Here is a 16,109-nt window from a genome sequence, read left to right as displayed (position 1 = left end):
TTTTTGTTTCCCATCCCAAATCACCTCACGGGCTGACATTTCAAAAGCAGTATAGAAAGTGTAGGGTAGAGGGGAAGGAACTGAAAATAATTAGCTGGGTAAAGAGAGGGCATAAAATAAGAATGGCAGGCAAATTGAAAGAAAATCCTAAAGCATTTTAAGAATATGTTCAGGAGGAGAGGTTAATGGAAAAGAGCAAGGCACCAAAGTAGCAAATGTTCATGAAGTTGGGAACTTGTAGACGAGGTCTTAAATGAATATATCTCATCTGCGTTCACAAAACAGAAGAAATTCTGTTGGAGAATTCAAGGAGGGTGAAGGTAGAATTGTAGAACAAATTACCATTGAAATGAAAGTGGACTTAGATTGTTTTAGCAGCCGTAATCAGGCAGGGGAGGTAATTGCTGTATTTCAGAATTTTTTTAATTTCCCCTGATCAATCTTCTTTATCAATCAAATTTAAGGAAATTGGAGAACAGTAATTGTGGTATCTTCATTCAAGAAGACCAGCAGGAATACAGCAGGTTACAGATGTAACAACAGTTATACGTAAATTTATTGGGGGAAAAAATCATGAGGATCAGGACTTACACACTTGGAAAGGCAAGACCAGTCCAGGATGAAATCCTGTATGATTCATTTTACTGCATTTTTCAGAGGTAATTAGGTTTATTCAAGATAGCAATGTAATTGATGCGGTCTACACGACAAGATCCCACATTATGAAAGTAGGAGACAGAAATTTGTTAAATTAAATCCAAAAAAGACAAAGTGATTTTGCTGTTGGGATTTAATGTTGCCATTGGCAGTCCTTAATCAGTGGTGTATCACCGGAATAAGTATTGCAACCCTTGCTGTTTGTTATATATAATAATTATTTAAATGAGAATGTAAGATGTTTGGTTAGCAAGTTCTCAGATGAGAAGATACACGATAGTATTTCTCATAGTGAAGACAGTTATCTTTGGTTATAGGCAGTGTTGATAGAACATGGAAAAGTACAGCAGAGGAACAGACCCACAATGTCTGTGGCAAACATGATCCCAAGATAAGCTAATATCATCTATCTTCTCAAGATACATATCCCTCCATTTACTACATTTCCATGTGTCCATCTAGAAGCCTCTTAAATGCCATCATCATATCTGCCTACATCACGACCCCTGGCAGCACATTCCACGACCCGCCACTCTCTGCTTAAAAAACGTGCCCCGCACATCTCCTTTAAAAATTTGCACCTCTTAAATTAAGGCTATGCCCTCTAGTTTTAGATATTTTTCACACTGTCTACCCTATCCTTGTCTCTCATATTTTTTTTATATACTTCTATCAGGTCTCCCCTCAGCCTCCAATGAGGTGAAATAATGGAGGTATATAAAATTATGAGAGGCATAGATAACGCAGATAGCCAGAGTTTGTATGAACTCTGGGGAGTCTAAATATAGAGCGCATAGATTTAAGGAGGGAATAGCCAGAGCTAGTGGTAGAGGTGGGTAGATTACAATATTTAAATGACATTTGGACAAGTTCATGAATAGGGAAGGCTTAGAGTGATATGGGCCAAACGCACACAAATTGGGAACACCTGAGGAATGCACCTTAATCAACATGGATGAGGTGCCAAAGGACAAGCTTCCATGCGACATAACTACACGACTAGCATTTTGATGGACGTTAGATAGAGTGCGGTACATAGTTTTGATCAGCACATTACATGAAGGATTTGATTGTGCTGGAGATGACGCAGAGATGTAGATGTTGCCTGGAAAGGAGCATTTCAGTTTTGATAAGAAATTAGATTGGTCGTATCTTTTCTCAGTGAAGATCCAATTGAAGTATTTATGGGATGCAGGCAATGAGAAATTCTTCCTCCTGAGAAAACGGTGTCCATGATCAAACAGTGATTTAAGTTAAGGAGCATGAAATTTAGAGGGAATTTGTGAAAAAAAATTCCGGTGACGGAAATCTTGATTGCACTGAGGGATCTTTGGAGGCAGATATTCTCAAAATTGGTAGACGTTTCCGGTCAAGACCCCTCTTCAGACTCTTTAGGGTCCCGACCTGAAACATCGCGTGTTCATGTTCTCCGGAGATCCTTCCAGACCTGCTGAGTTACTCCAGCACTTTGTGTTTTACACAAGATAACAGCATATACAGTTCCTTGTGTCTTCGTCTTCTCAAAATTACTATTGAGATGAGCACGAGGAAGCACCACAGCATGGAAAGCTACAGGTTGAGACCCGGAAAATAAGATTGGTTCATATACGTAGTGGATGACCTCACATAAATATTATGGGCTGAAGCACCACATTCTATGCTGTATAACTATGATTTAAAGACAATTAAAAGTCAGTCATGATGTGTCTGAGATTACACACAGGTCAAAATATTAAGGGAATATATGCCCTTCCCCTTGTTAACAGCATTTGTTAACTGGGTATATATTTAAAACAATCCAATAGTTTTACAGTATTATTAGCTTTATAAAATATTTAAACGTCAAGAATTTCTGCTGTCCATTGCTGTCTGGCAACTACGACAACCCGGGCACTATCTAGACTTCAGATACTGTCTTGTGTTTAAGAAGGAACTGCAGATGCTGGAAAATCGAAGGTACACAAAAATGCTGGAGAAACTCAGCGGGTGCAGCAGCATCTATGGAACGAAAATAAAAACGAAGGAAGTCTGAAGAAGGGTTTCAGCCCGAAACGTTGCCTATTTCCTTCGCTCCATAGATGCTGCTGCACCCGCTGAGTTTCTCCAACATTTTTGTGTACCTTCAGATACTGTCTGTAGATTTTGCACGTTTTTCCTCTTAACATTTGGGTTTCTTTTGGGTACTACAGGTTCCTCTGACATTCAAAAATGTGTTGGTGTATAGACTAATTTGGTCAGAGTTTGTTGCCCTTGGTGTGAAGATGAGTGGTGGAATGTGTAAGGAGTTGTTTGGAATCTGAATTGAAACAATTGAGTGGCATTAATGTGCTTGATAATCGGCATGGACTCAATGTGCTGAAGGACCCGTTTCCTTGTTGCATCTCTCTATGATTATAATCCACGTTCAAATATCCCTTTCCTAACTGGCTGCACTTATCTATTGAAGGCACTTTCCATAATATTGTGAGTATATCACACCAAGCTAGACTTGGATGACTCAGATCTAAATTATGTATTTTAAGACAGCAGATTCTCTGAACAAAATTCTGAATTTCTAAAATAGTTTTTCTTAAGAACACCACTTTATTGTCATCTTGCCAAATAAATCAATTTCTCATACCTTGAACAACGACTTGGCTGCCTGGAACAAAAAACTGTTGTGTCCCATCACTTGACTGTGTAGCATATTGCACAATGGTTGTCCCAGGCTGAGGTGTTCCTGCATTTGTCATGGTAAGTGTCTGTAATCCTTGCACACCATCAGCTCCTGGATTTGCAATCTGAATAGTTCCACCTTGCGCGATTGCAACTAAAAAGAAACAGATCAAAACAAGTAGAGATAAGTTGAAACATTTTCGGGCATGTCAAAGAAATTGTCAAGATAAATTTTCATGACAAACTGGAATTCTGATCATAACTATGAAACTTAACAAATAATCGCAATATGAGCCTACATTAAATGGTCTCTAGATTATGCTATCGAAAACACAAGAACCATGACCACATCTCAACTGGCATAAACCCTAGAAGAGAACAGCAATCTGATTATTTGATCTCGATAGGATATTGATCAGACTGTGAATGAGATCAACATGTCACCATCCACTTCCCCACTCGCCTCGCACTCGCACCCCCCCCCCCCAGATAATAAAAAAGATAGTGAGATGAAATAGCAGGACATACTGTATTGACCAGTACTCGTCTGGTAGATAGAAGTTGGTACTGCCATTGTAGTGATAGCAGCTGTTGCCCCTTCTTCCTCAGATTTTTCTTCATCAATCTTTGGAACACCAGGTGCATCAGAAGATAATTCATTTAGGATTTTTCTGAAATAACATTATCAGAACATTATGATATAAGAACTAACAATTTTATTCATTATTAAATCATAACTATGGTTCTTTATCATTAAACTGCAATTCCACAAAACAAGAAGCCAAAACTACAAATAAACAAATGTTCAATCTAAAATTAATAAGGCCAACTCATTGATTCTCAGCATTTAACTTTATCATTGACCAGGATGCATAAATATACTGAACAACTTGTTTCAGACAGCGAAAGGCTTCCAAACACACATCATTGTTTCGAATAGCTGGAAAAGATCTGAAATTCACAGTGCATTGAATCAAACTGTTTTGACTCTTAGGAAAGGACAACACAAGAAAGTAAACCAGTAGTTGATATTTTAAGCTTAATTACTGGCATTCATGTTGCATTCTACCATAACTAAAAATGGTCAGGAAAAATCTACACTTCTTACTTAATCGACTGATTGTCTGGTATTATTCTCAACTGAATGTGGTATGATTTTAGTTAAGATGAAGGACAACCATAAACATATGGCCACTGAATTAGCCTAAAGTATAGAACACTGCTACCAATCTAATTTTGTGGATTCTACTGCAGCTGTGGTCTTGCAGCACTACAGGTTCACATTGTTGCATAAAAAAATGTAAATAACAATATTAATTGAGGAAAAGATATATGATCAATGTGAATATAAAGATTTTCCAAAACAGAAGCGTTCAATAAACTGTCACAATTTCATTCACTTTTTGCTATTGAAGGGAGATTCAATGCAGTTGAATCTCCTTGCTCTTCAATAGAACAAAGTGATTGAATATAGTCCACATCATCATTTGAAATACCTTAATCATGACAGTAATCCACATTAACAGGAACCGAGAACTTTGTGGTACAACAAAAGCTTGCATTTATATAGGTAGTTACGTAAAATATCTCAATGCATGAACAAACAAAATAACACTGAACTAAACCAAAATATATCATGGGAGATGTCTGCAGGTTTGTTTAGAATTATGAAATTAAGGAACACTTTAAGAAAAATTGAATGTAATGGAAAGCAATTTCAAAGTTAGATACTACATAGCTGAAAGCATTGCCTTCACTGGTTAAGGTTTGAAAATCAGAAATGCATAAGGTGGCAGAATTATAAAGTATAGAGATTGTAAATGGCCAACAAAGCACGAGTTTGGAAATGGGCAGCATAGATTTATATTTAAATTGGTAGATATAAAGCATGCCCTGCACAAAATCAGTCACGGTTCTCAAACATAGACACAAAGTGCTGGAGTAACTCAGTGGGTCAGGCAGCATCTCTGGACAAAAAAAGATGGACGGGCCCAACCAGAAACACCACCCATCTTTTTTCTCCAGAAATGCTGCCTGACCTGCTGAGTTACTCCAATGCTGTGTATCTATCTTTGGTATGGACCAGCATCTGCAGTTCCTTGTTTTTACATAAGGTTCTCAAACATGCAGCTGAACAAACAAGGTTAACTAGACCCTAGGATTACCAGTACCCGGCAGTTTTACTCCCAATTCACCAGGACTCAAAGAAAATGCTTCTTCTGTTACAGTATCCCACATAACCATAAACTTCTTTCATAACAGCAATATGGAAGTAATTTCAGCAAATGATTCAAGGAGGTGATCTACAACTTCCTTCTCAAAGGCAACGAAGAACGGGTTACAAATATTGCACATTGCCCAGAATCTATTTTGTAATCAAGTTAGTACAGAACAAGTTGTACATCCAAAGGACACACCATATAAATTAAAAACTATGATGTATAATCCTTCAACTACTCATATAATCCAGCCTTCTCTCTTGAAGAATGATTATATGCAGCAGATAATCTAAAAGTAAGCATGCTTCATTTTTAATATCACTCATCCCAATTTTTGTATTCCCACAAAATAGATTTATCATCTTCCTGTTCTACAATTCATTCAGAAAACAATAGTTGTAGCTCCACACCTCATGTAACACAGATTAATTTTCTCTCGTCCCAGTACGGTCCTGAAGCACTGCAGATTGACTGTTAAGAATCTCTAACGTGGTTTAAATGATCAATTGTTACACGTCATCAATGTACACTGGAAGTTATTATGAGGTCACCAAAAGCATTCTTAAATCATGTACATTATCAGCAACATGCAGGAGCCAATTTACTTTTGCTAACACATCATGATTTTAATGAATTTGGAAAACTTGCTTAATGACAAAACTGAAATCAGGTCACATTTTAAACAAGATATTTTTGTTCCACATAATAATTTTGTGCAATATTCATTTCAATTAAATTATACATTTAGGAAGGTAACATATTCTCCTTTGATTGATACAATTATTATTTTAAAGTCAAATCTGACATGCATAGCTCATAAATCTTTAGTCAATTTACACAAAATATTTCATAAATAATTGTGTAAATGCAGTATACATTGATTTAGTTATTGCCAAATTCCAATAAGAAATGGCTACTAAAAGACAATGAGATTTTTATCCATACGATCGATGTTAAATGTCATCATTTGACTGGTAATGTTCTTAAGTTCGAGGAGCAGAATTAGGCTATTCTGCCAATCAAGTCTTTTCTGCCATTCAATCAAGGCAGATCTATCTTTCCCCCTCAACCCCATTCTCCTGCCTTCTGTTATGTCTTAACAAACGCAATACTTTGTCCAGATTTATCCAGATTAAACTTCATCTGTCATTCCACGGCCCATTGCCTCAGTTAATCCAGATCCTATTGTAATCATAGAAACATAGAAAATAGGTGCAGGAGTAGGCCATTCGGCCCTTCAAGCCTGCACCGCCATTCAATATGATCATGGCTGATCATCCAACTCAGTATACCATACCTGCCTTCTCTCCATACCCCCTGATCCCTTTAGCCACAAGGGCCACATCTAACTCCCTCTTAAATATAGCCTCTGGCCTCAACTACCTTCTGTGGCAGAGAGTTCCAGAGATTCACCACACTCTCTGTGTGAAAAATGTTTTTCTCATCTCGGTCCTAAAGGATTTCCCCTCGATCCTTAAGCTTTGACCCCTTGGACTTCCCCAACATCGGGAACAATCTTCCTGCATCTAACCGGTCCAACCCCTTAAGAATTTTGTAGGTTTCTATAAGAAACCTACAATTATTATCATTGATAATAATCTTCACTGGTCACTGAACCACCAATTTGACGTTATCCACAAACTTACTAACCATTCCATCCACATTTGCATTTAAATAGTTTATATAAATAACAAATAACAATGGACCCAGCACTGACAACAGTGGACTACAGGATACCACCAATCCACTGTTACAGGCCTCCATAATCCTGGCCCTCTACCAATTCTGGCCTAGAATTTAGATCAATGTTTTAACGTAATTTAATTCTTAATAGCCTTGCCTTCAAACACTTGGGTTCCAAACTCAGGAAATTTCTTGCTGAACTTCATCTATTTTGACCAAGCTCCTTCTCTCGACTCATTTGCAAATTGTGCTTGATAATTCACCAGTAAATTGCAGTGGTCGGGTTTCATTGTGTGAAAAGCTTCAAAGTAAATCAATGTATTATTGATATCTACTGAGCAATTCTTCATTGATTGAAAAAAATCTGTTAACATCTCTGAACACAAACAATTAACCACATCTTGAAAAGCTATTTTGATAAGTTCTTACAAAACTCTGAAAGCCATTCTTAGCTATAAACTGCAAAACATGTAAGCTGCCCAGAATAAGGCAGCTTTCATTCTTCAGAACTCAGAAAAAGATTTTTCTCAAAAATAAATACAAAGTGATTGTACACGTTGATAGAAAAGTCTGAAGAAGGGTCTTGACCCGACCCTATCCCTTCGCTCCATAGATGCTGCCTCAGCCACTGAGTTTCTGCAGCATTTTTATCTACCTTTGATTTTTCCAGCATCTGCAGTTCCTTCTTAAACAATACACGTTGATCTAATATGCAATATTCCCATTTGGAAATTACAGTTCAAACACCACAAAACCAGCCTGGAGCCTTCATTTATTTTGTACACAACTAAAAAACTGAGATAACAAGGCAGATATCTATAAATGAAGTAGTAACAGGATTAACTTTAAAAAATAATTAAATATCTTACCTGTATGATGGTCGTCTGGATAGGATTTCTCTTCGTTTTTGAGAATCAGTCACAACCTCAGCAGAATCTCCCGATTCGTCCGTTTCTGCTATTGTAGCTACCTATCAACATAGATGCAAATCAACAATAATAGTAACAAACATTCGAAATAAACTTTTTGCATATAAAAAAAGTGCCAAAATTCAGAGGGATCCCCATTTAAAGTTCTTGTAACCCAAAGACTCTTTGCTCACTGCAAGCAAAGATTAAATTTTGTTCAAAGAAATCCCAGTCATTTTTCATTAAAATGGGTTTATAATGGCACCTTTAATTTTATATTAACCGTTCTTAACTATATGGAAGATTGGAGTACATAATATTGAAAAATATAACATTGATACATGTATTACTAGGCACTCAAAGTAATCTTCATGAGCATAAGGATATGTAGGCCAGGGACTAATCACACCTGCAATGCCATTCAGTAAGATTGCCACATTTCTGCATTATTCCCCTATTCATTGATTTCCATAAATATTCAAAAAGTAGAAAAGTCAAAAAGGCCATGGGAGCCAAAATGACTGTAATGTCTCCTTGCTGATTCAATAAAGGTGTATTCTGCCCAAATATTTTCCAATAGATCAAAACTGCCACTAACTTGGAAGTGTTGTCCATATTCCTGGTCTAGGTATTATAAATGAGGCACATGGAAGAATAACAAAAGATTCACAGCAATAAACCAGAACTTATTGAGAAAACCAAATAAACTCTCAGAAAACAGATTGAGGTGTAATCTAATAAAACACAATTTAAATTCCAGCCACACAGCAAAATGGTAAAGATAATAACACAATTAGAAACCCCCAATGAGTACAAGAAACAGATGATATACTGAAAAAGTCAAATTAAGTGGAGTTCAAAGGCCTGCATGGGGCACGCATAGAGGAGCCAGAAAGTTCCATCAGTCAATTTAATTTAAAAGCAATAATATCCACTTAACATTGGCAATGAATGATCATCACTTGCTCTGTGAAGAGATACAATGCAGGGCTGCCAACATTGGGTGAGGGTTGGGAGTGAGAAATTGCGAGACCAAGCCCAATGGAGCGTAGCGACCGAGGTGGGGGGGGTGGGAGGGGATGTGTCCCCCCCTTCCATTGGTACGGAACTTTTGCATTTTTCAGCTTGAAATTGTGCAATTTGGTGCATACTGTAGCGAGTCTTTTAACTTACACTTGAATGCAATATTTATGCTTTAAATTGGATTAGCTATGAATAAGGTTAGGCTAAATTACATTCCTAATTACATTCCACAGTAGAGCCAGGCTCTGATCTGCAGGTGCAGCACATGAATGATCTTAGTGTATTAGTGTTTGGAAACCAGATTATAATCAAGCACTTGGCCCATGTTGACCAACCTGGGTCTCACTGCACATCTGGTACTACTCCTGACCCTGACTCCAGTTGCATACCTTCTCTCATTCCTGACCCCGAATCCAGCCTTACACCTGGCCCTCTATTCTACTCTGATCATAGCTGCTTACCTGCTTAGGTTCCCATTGCTGAACACTCCCATTGTCCCAACTTTGACTGCACCTAGTACTATTCCAGACCTTGACACTGGATGTACACTTGGCCTTGCTCCTAGCCTCCCTGCACTGACAATATATCTGACCCACACATAAAGCCCCATATCTGACCGACTTAACCTATTACGTTCAAGTCCACAGGTGCTTATCTAATGCGGTAATCTTTTATGGGACACTTCACGGACCAAATTTTGTCGAACAAAATTTGCTACATCCATTGGCTTCCTTGTTATCTAACATGCTAGTTATTTTGTCAAATAAGTCATCAATTGGTTGAACACAATTTCTCATCCACAAAATGATACTGACTCAGTTGTGTAAGTATTCTGTTACCATTTCCTTCATTTTCCTAACAAACTGTCCTGAAGTAATTTTCACCCCCAATATTTTCACTATTTTGATGTCTTCCTCTCAGCTGGGACTTTACCGAAATAAAGTCCAATAGCTATATATTTAAGCAATATTATTTTATTAAATATGATCTTGCGAGTACATAATATTTTCTGTGGTATTCATAACACAACAATGATAAAAAGAACTTTGTTTTAATTGCACCTACCAACATACATACATTATTGTATTACAGTTAATATATGTACCAAGGGCAATTTTTTGTTCCAATGCTCCCCATTCCCAATTACTTTTATATTGAAGTGATTGAAATCCAAGTGAAGTTTAAATGGCATCAGAAAAAATAAAATCTCCGGAATGGATGATATTCATTACGTGGTTGGTTGGTGTCAGTATCAGCACAATTACTATATTAAACTTTGAATCTTCAGATGTCTTTGGTTCAAACTAAAACTAAAGACAAATAATAACCTCCTCACACATTCCCCTGACAGTAACTCTGTCACTCTTTTAAAATATGCCCCTTCTTTGAACAAGCTCTTAAACATCGCATCTGAATCAGTTTCCATCTGATTACACTCCTTGAGGATGTTCATCCAAGTGTTCAATTAATAAAACAACGAGATTGGGGACCATTTCTATTCAACCTGTCAAAGGAATTTGTGGAGGGGGCGTTAGAAATAGTCAGTGAGGTAAACAAACATAATAGTTGAGTGGTAAATGACAAAAGTGCTACCTTCCCAATAATTAACTGAAGGAAATAATGGTCATCGGGGCAGTATGTTGTGACAGACAGCCTGACATCTGGCATGTCATTTTAATATTACACTTATCCCACCCCCCTGGTTATTCCGGATTAATAAGTTAATGTTTTGTCAACTAATTACAAATCAGGCTAATTACAAATCAATAACATTAGCCAACTCTGAAACACGAAGTGCTGAGCATTGGGATCCAGACATCATGGCCAACAGGCCTCAGGTCCCCGCTCACATCTGGACCAGGGGCCACGGAGCATTTTTGAAAGTGGGGAGGGGGGCTGAGCGATCACTGATCACTGGCCTTGGGGGTACCCGGCGAGGGGGTGGAGCAACCGAGTGGGGGGAGAGTGTGGGTGGGGGGGGTTTCACCACTCCCACAGTAGGGACTTCTTGAAATTTGATGTATTAAAATCATGTATTGTAGAAGTATGATTTCAATGTTTTTTGTTTGAAGTATTTTTAAGAGGTAACTTTTTAAGGGGTAACTTTTTCCACACAAAGGGTGGTGGGTTCATGGAATAAGTTGCCAGAGGAGGTGGTTGAGGAGGGGACTATCCCAACATTTAAGAAACAGTTAAACTGATATATGGATAGGACAGGTTTGGAGGGATATGGAGGCAGGTAGTATAGCTGGGACATGTTGGTGGGTGTGGGCAAGTTGCGCCGAAGGGCCTGTTTTCACACTGTATCACTCTATGACTAAATTATACCTCCACCATGAATGCTTCAAAATCAAGTGGTCGAGTTTTATTGACATATACTCAAGCATAGAAACATAGAAAATAGGTGCAGGAATAGGCCATTCGACCCTTTGAGCCAGCATTGCCATTCAATATGATCATGGCTGTTCATCTAAAATCAGTACATCTTTCCTGTTTTTGCTCCATATCCCTTGATTTTGTTAACCCCAAGAGCTAAATGTAACTCCCTCTTGAAAACATCCAGTGAATTGGCCTCCACTGCCTTCTATGGCAGAGAATTCCACAGATTCACAACTTTCTGGGTGAAGAAATGTTGTCCTCATCTCAGTCCTAACTGGCCTACCCTTTATTCTTAAACTGTGACCCCTGGTTCTGAATTCCCCAACATCGGGACCATTTTTCCTGCAGTTACAGTAAGTGAAAATCTAGCAGGCAAGCAGGATGCTTTCTCCAATCACCCCCATTTGAAGGCCACTATCTCCCACCGCTTCTACACAGTGCTTGGTACCTACTTCCAGCAGCCACTGGTTGTCCTCCAGGATGCACCGAACCGCAGCCTGATCCATGCCGGTCACCAGGGTGAATTTGGCACAGAGACTTTCACCAGCGCAACGCTTCCGACCAAAGAGCTATGCTCTAGTATCTTTGCTTCTGACGCCTCCGACGGCCCGGGACTCTTGCACATAGGCAGCTCCATGGCCGGAGCTGCAGCGAGCGACTCGCCAGCCCGGCAAACACTCGCCAGCTCCGGCTCCCCGTCCACATCTGTCCCCGCCGCTGCTTCTGCTTCCTTCCCTCCCTCCGCCCCGGCTCTCCAACACCTGCGGCCCATGCAGTTGATATTAGTTTTGAAATTCTCGTTGATCACAGAATTTCTCACGACAGAGCGTGATAAATTTGTGATCAGCATGAGAATTGGGCAAAATGCGCGAGTCTCACGCTCAATGCGTAAGAGTTGGCAGCCCTGTACAATGGTCAAAATTTGCCTGGGGTAACCAGATATCCCACCATCAGTGACATGAACGGAGTCAAGTCAAGTTCATGACGCAGCCCCGTTTCCACCAATCCTTCCACCACTACGCACAAGAAGCTATTGTATGCAGATGCCAAGAAGTGTGTCCAGCTCTGGCTGAACAATTTCTAATCTTGTGATGTGGACTCGATAAGAAGAAATGATAAACAAAAAAAAATATTTTATGCAGCTCCAACATTAGTGCTGAAAACCAAAATGTTAAGTCCCAGTGTAATGAAATGCAGAAAATACATGGGAAAGAGGAAGTCTCACTCACAAAAGAGCTGCAAACGCCCAACTCTGCCAGGCGTTAAGTTTTACATAATCCGAAGGAAGCAGAAAACATAAGCAAATGTGCAGCATAGAGGACTCTTTATCCAATTGCATGCAGCGTTACCAACAAGAAATATGAGTTTAAGGCATAAATAGAAATAAATGATTTGATTTAATAGCTTTTACAGAGAAAGCATGACAAGATTGCAAAATCAATATTCCAGGGTATTCATTCGTCCAAAGGAATAGGCAAAAGGGAAATAATGCAGCTAAGTGTTACTAATCAAGGAAAGAATAAGTGTGGCAGTGATTTTAATCTGATAATTGTTTGAAATAATCCGATTGGTAAGGTACCAAGGAAAAGGAATTTTTTGGAAGCTACAGAAATTTTGAGTGGGCGGAAAAACACTTTTTATTGGTGCAAAGTGGGTGGTTGCACTTCTGGAAGGTTTCCAATTTATTCCAATTCCTATTTTTATGATTGCATTACAATTTTAATATTTCTGCTTCCAATCTTGAAGTTTCTTTGTATTTCTTGATTGTGTGTAAAGTTCCTTCAATTTAGTTAAGGGCCTGTCCCACTTGCGCGACTTTTCAGCAACTGTCTTCGACCTTCAAGCTCGAGGGCACTCGCCTAAAAAACCGCGAGCTGGATCGACCGTCAGCGATGACATTGCGAGCTGGATCGACCGTCAGCGCGCACACACACACACACAAACAGATCGCAAAGGCGGGGGCCAGGGAAAGTGGGGGAAAGCTGTCTGAAATTTACACCCGCGATGAGCAGTAAGGTAAAAGACGGCTGGCAGTGTGCATGTCCTTTAAAAGAGCAGGGGGGGGAGGAGACACTTTTAAGAAGCCAGACAACTTATAAATAAAGTTTAGCGGGCAATTAACATTACCGGTCGGTTTTTCTTGGTTCTGAAAACTCGTGCTTACGTTTTTTCCCCCCCATGAGCCAATTAAAATGCCCGGTCAGCAAAGGAGATTGCCTACGGCTACCTCGACTAACTATAACTACATGGCTGAAAATTTTTCCTCAACCAAACTGAGGCCGCGAGTATGCGGGAACTTTGCTCGAGCATGAAGGAGAGTTCCAGTGACCTCCTAGGACCACGTATCGACCATGCTGTGAGTTTGTGGCGAGCGCAAACTCTTCTAAACTCGCAAATTAGGTCGCCATAGTGGGACAGTCCCTTTACTTCAGCGATTTCTACCCATCAACTGTTTATATTGCAGTGACTGTCATCTTCCTAATCTTTTTCCAAGTACAATATTAGAAATTTGGTCTTCAATTAATCTCGTCTCTCTTTTTAACTGAGAAATCACAGGATTTTCAATCCAATGTTTCTGATGATGCAAGCAAAGTACTTAATCAGGATTCTGTGAATTTTCCTTTGCGCTCAACAGGAACTGCCACTGTTTTCCTTAATTCACATCCAGATCTCTACCATTAATTCATTTTTCCCACAATGTAATTTTGTTTGGTCACAATTCGATTATTTCTTTCTTACTTTCTTAACAGAAGTCGGCTGGTCTTAGGTTTAGGCTTATTGCCGTCACACAAACAAAGTGAAAAGCTTTGTTCTGCATGCTATCCAATCAAATTAGATAAAGCCTTACATAAATACAATCAAGCCAGACTCAAGTATTAATGGGAAAGATATAGTGTTCAGAATATAGTTCTCACAATTGTAGTGCACCAGTTCCATTGGCAAGGTCCAATGTCTGCTATGGTGTAGAGGTGAATTAAACAGTACCTTAGCTTAAGGAAGGACCATTCAGAAGCCTGACAACAGAGGGGAAGATGATGTTCCCAAATCTGCTGGTGCATGCTTTCAAGCTTTTGAATCTTCGGCCGAATCAAAGCGGGGAGAAGGAGATTGACCGGGGTGGTACAAGTTGGATGATTTTCTGCAGCAATGCGAAGTGAAAATGGAGTCAATGGTGAGAAGGCTGGTTTGTGCACTGGATTGGGCAACAACCCTCTGTAATTTTGGGCAGTCGGCAGAGATGTTCCTAAACCAAACTGTGATGCATCCCAACAGTTTATGCTTTCTACAATACATCTGTAGAAGCTTGGAAGAGTCATTGGAGACCTGCCGAATTTCCTCAGTCTCCTGAGGGAAAGGAGGTGTTGGAGTGCAGTGTTGACTGTTGCGTCAATGTGTTTTCTTACTTGTTTTTTTCAAGACTACCATGACATTATTTTCTGATAATATACTTTGTCTTAATATTCATATCTACTTCCTCAAATAGCAGAGGAAATTATTTCCATACAACCAACCAAAACAAGCCGTTTTCCTTTATTGAAGAAACTACAGGAAATTAGAATACATTTAAAATTTTCAGCCCCAGAGAGTTGTGGGTGCTCAGTATTGTATGAATTGAAGAATGAGATCAAACATTATTGAGTACGAAAGATATCAAGGGATAAGGAGATCTGAAACCAAAGGCCTGATAAGTCCTGATCTTATTCAATGGTGCAAACTGAGTGTCGATGAATTATTAAAATTTAAGTCACAAAAGACAATTGGTACATTAGCCTTTACTGCAGGAGTATTTAACTGCAACATGCTCCAATTGCAGAAAAATCATCAGAAGAATGAAATGTATTTGCATTCAAATTCATAAGGGGCTTGCAGGGTAGATATAAAATTAATATTTTCCGTGGCCAAGGTATCTGGAGCCAGGTCTCACAGACTCAAAATAAAAGGGTCAGTTATATGGGAGAGATGAGAGGCTGAGATGTGCTGGAATATTTTGAATTCAACAAAGAGTTTTCGTTGAATATAGTTAAAACAGGGATGATAGATATTAAAATATTATGGGGAAATGGAGAGAAAGGGGCCACTGCAGGGGAATATCGCAATATCAACCATGAAGTTATGGAATGGCAGAAGATGGCTAAGGCAATAAGCCAAGCTCCATCTTTTTCTCATGCTCCAATCCTCTACTGCTCATTTAAGCTATTTGTGGATATTTTACTTACTTTGACTTTAAATCTCCGCGGAAGGAATGGTTTAGAGCAAATTTTTATTTGCATTTTAATCTAAGTTTAAATCACCAATATTTCGAGTGTGAAAATTTAGCCCAAAATTATACATTTTGAAAAAGTGGTTATTTCCTAAGAACCAACTTCCAAGTGGAGACTCAGTGGTGTAAAACCATAGCTAACCTGAACAGTTTGTATCTGTGGTGACTGAATCACAGAAGGTTGTGCAGTCTGAATCACTCCTTGGACCTGCACTGTCTGACCAGAAGGCAACTGTACAACAGTCACAGCTGGAGATCCTGAAGAAACTTGACTACCAGCAACAGATACCTGCAAAAACGGTAAGAAAAATATACTGTTAGTTA

At 39.0% G+C, this 16,109-nt stretch overlaps 1 protein-coding gene across 6 annotated transcripts in view; it reads right to left on the bottom strand.

Annotated features, from left to right (window-relative positions):
- The window catches only part of LOC129715369 (cAMP-responsive element modulator-like), a 61,957-nt gene that overhangs the window by 16,870 nt on the left and 28,978 nt on the right, over positions 1-16,109 (bottom strand). For all 6 annotated transcript variants that reach the window (XM_055665264.1, XM_055665249.1, XM_055665256.1 and 3 more), the window contains 4 exons: positions 15,928-16,074; positions 8,084-8,184; positions 3,841-3,983; positions 3,278-3,466 (listed from right to left, as the gene is read on the bottom strand). In XM_055665264.1, the coding sequence (XP_055521239.1) occupies positions 3,278-3,466; positions 3,841-3,983; positions 8,084-8,184; positions 15,928-16,074 (580 nt within the window). The remainder of the gene's footprint in view (positions 1-3,277; positions 3,467-3,840; positions 3,984-8,083; positions 8,185-15,927; positions 16,075-16,109) is intronic.

The sequence above is a fragment of the Leucoraja erinacea genome, chromosome 2 (genome assembly GCF_028641065.1).
Source record: "Leucoraja erinacea ecotype New England chromosome 2, Leri_hhj_1, whole genome shotgun sequence".
In the NCBI taxonomy this organism is placed as follows: Eukaryota; Metazoa; Chordata; class Chondrichthyes; order Rajiformes; family Rajidae; genus Leucoraja; species Leucoraja erinaceus.
Note: the sequence above shows the minus strand (reverse complement) of the source record. Positions and strands in the feature narration are given on the sequence as shown.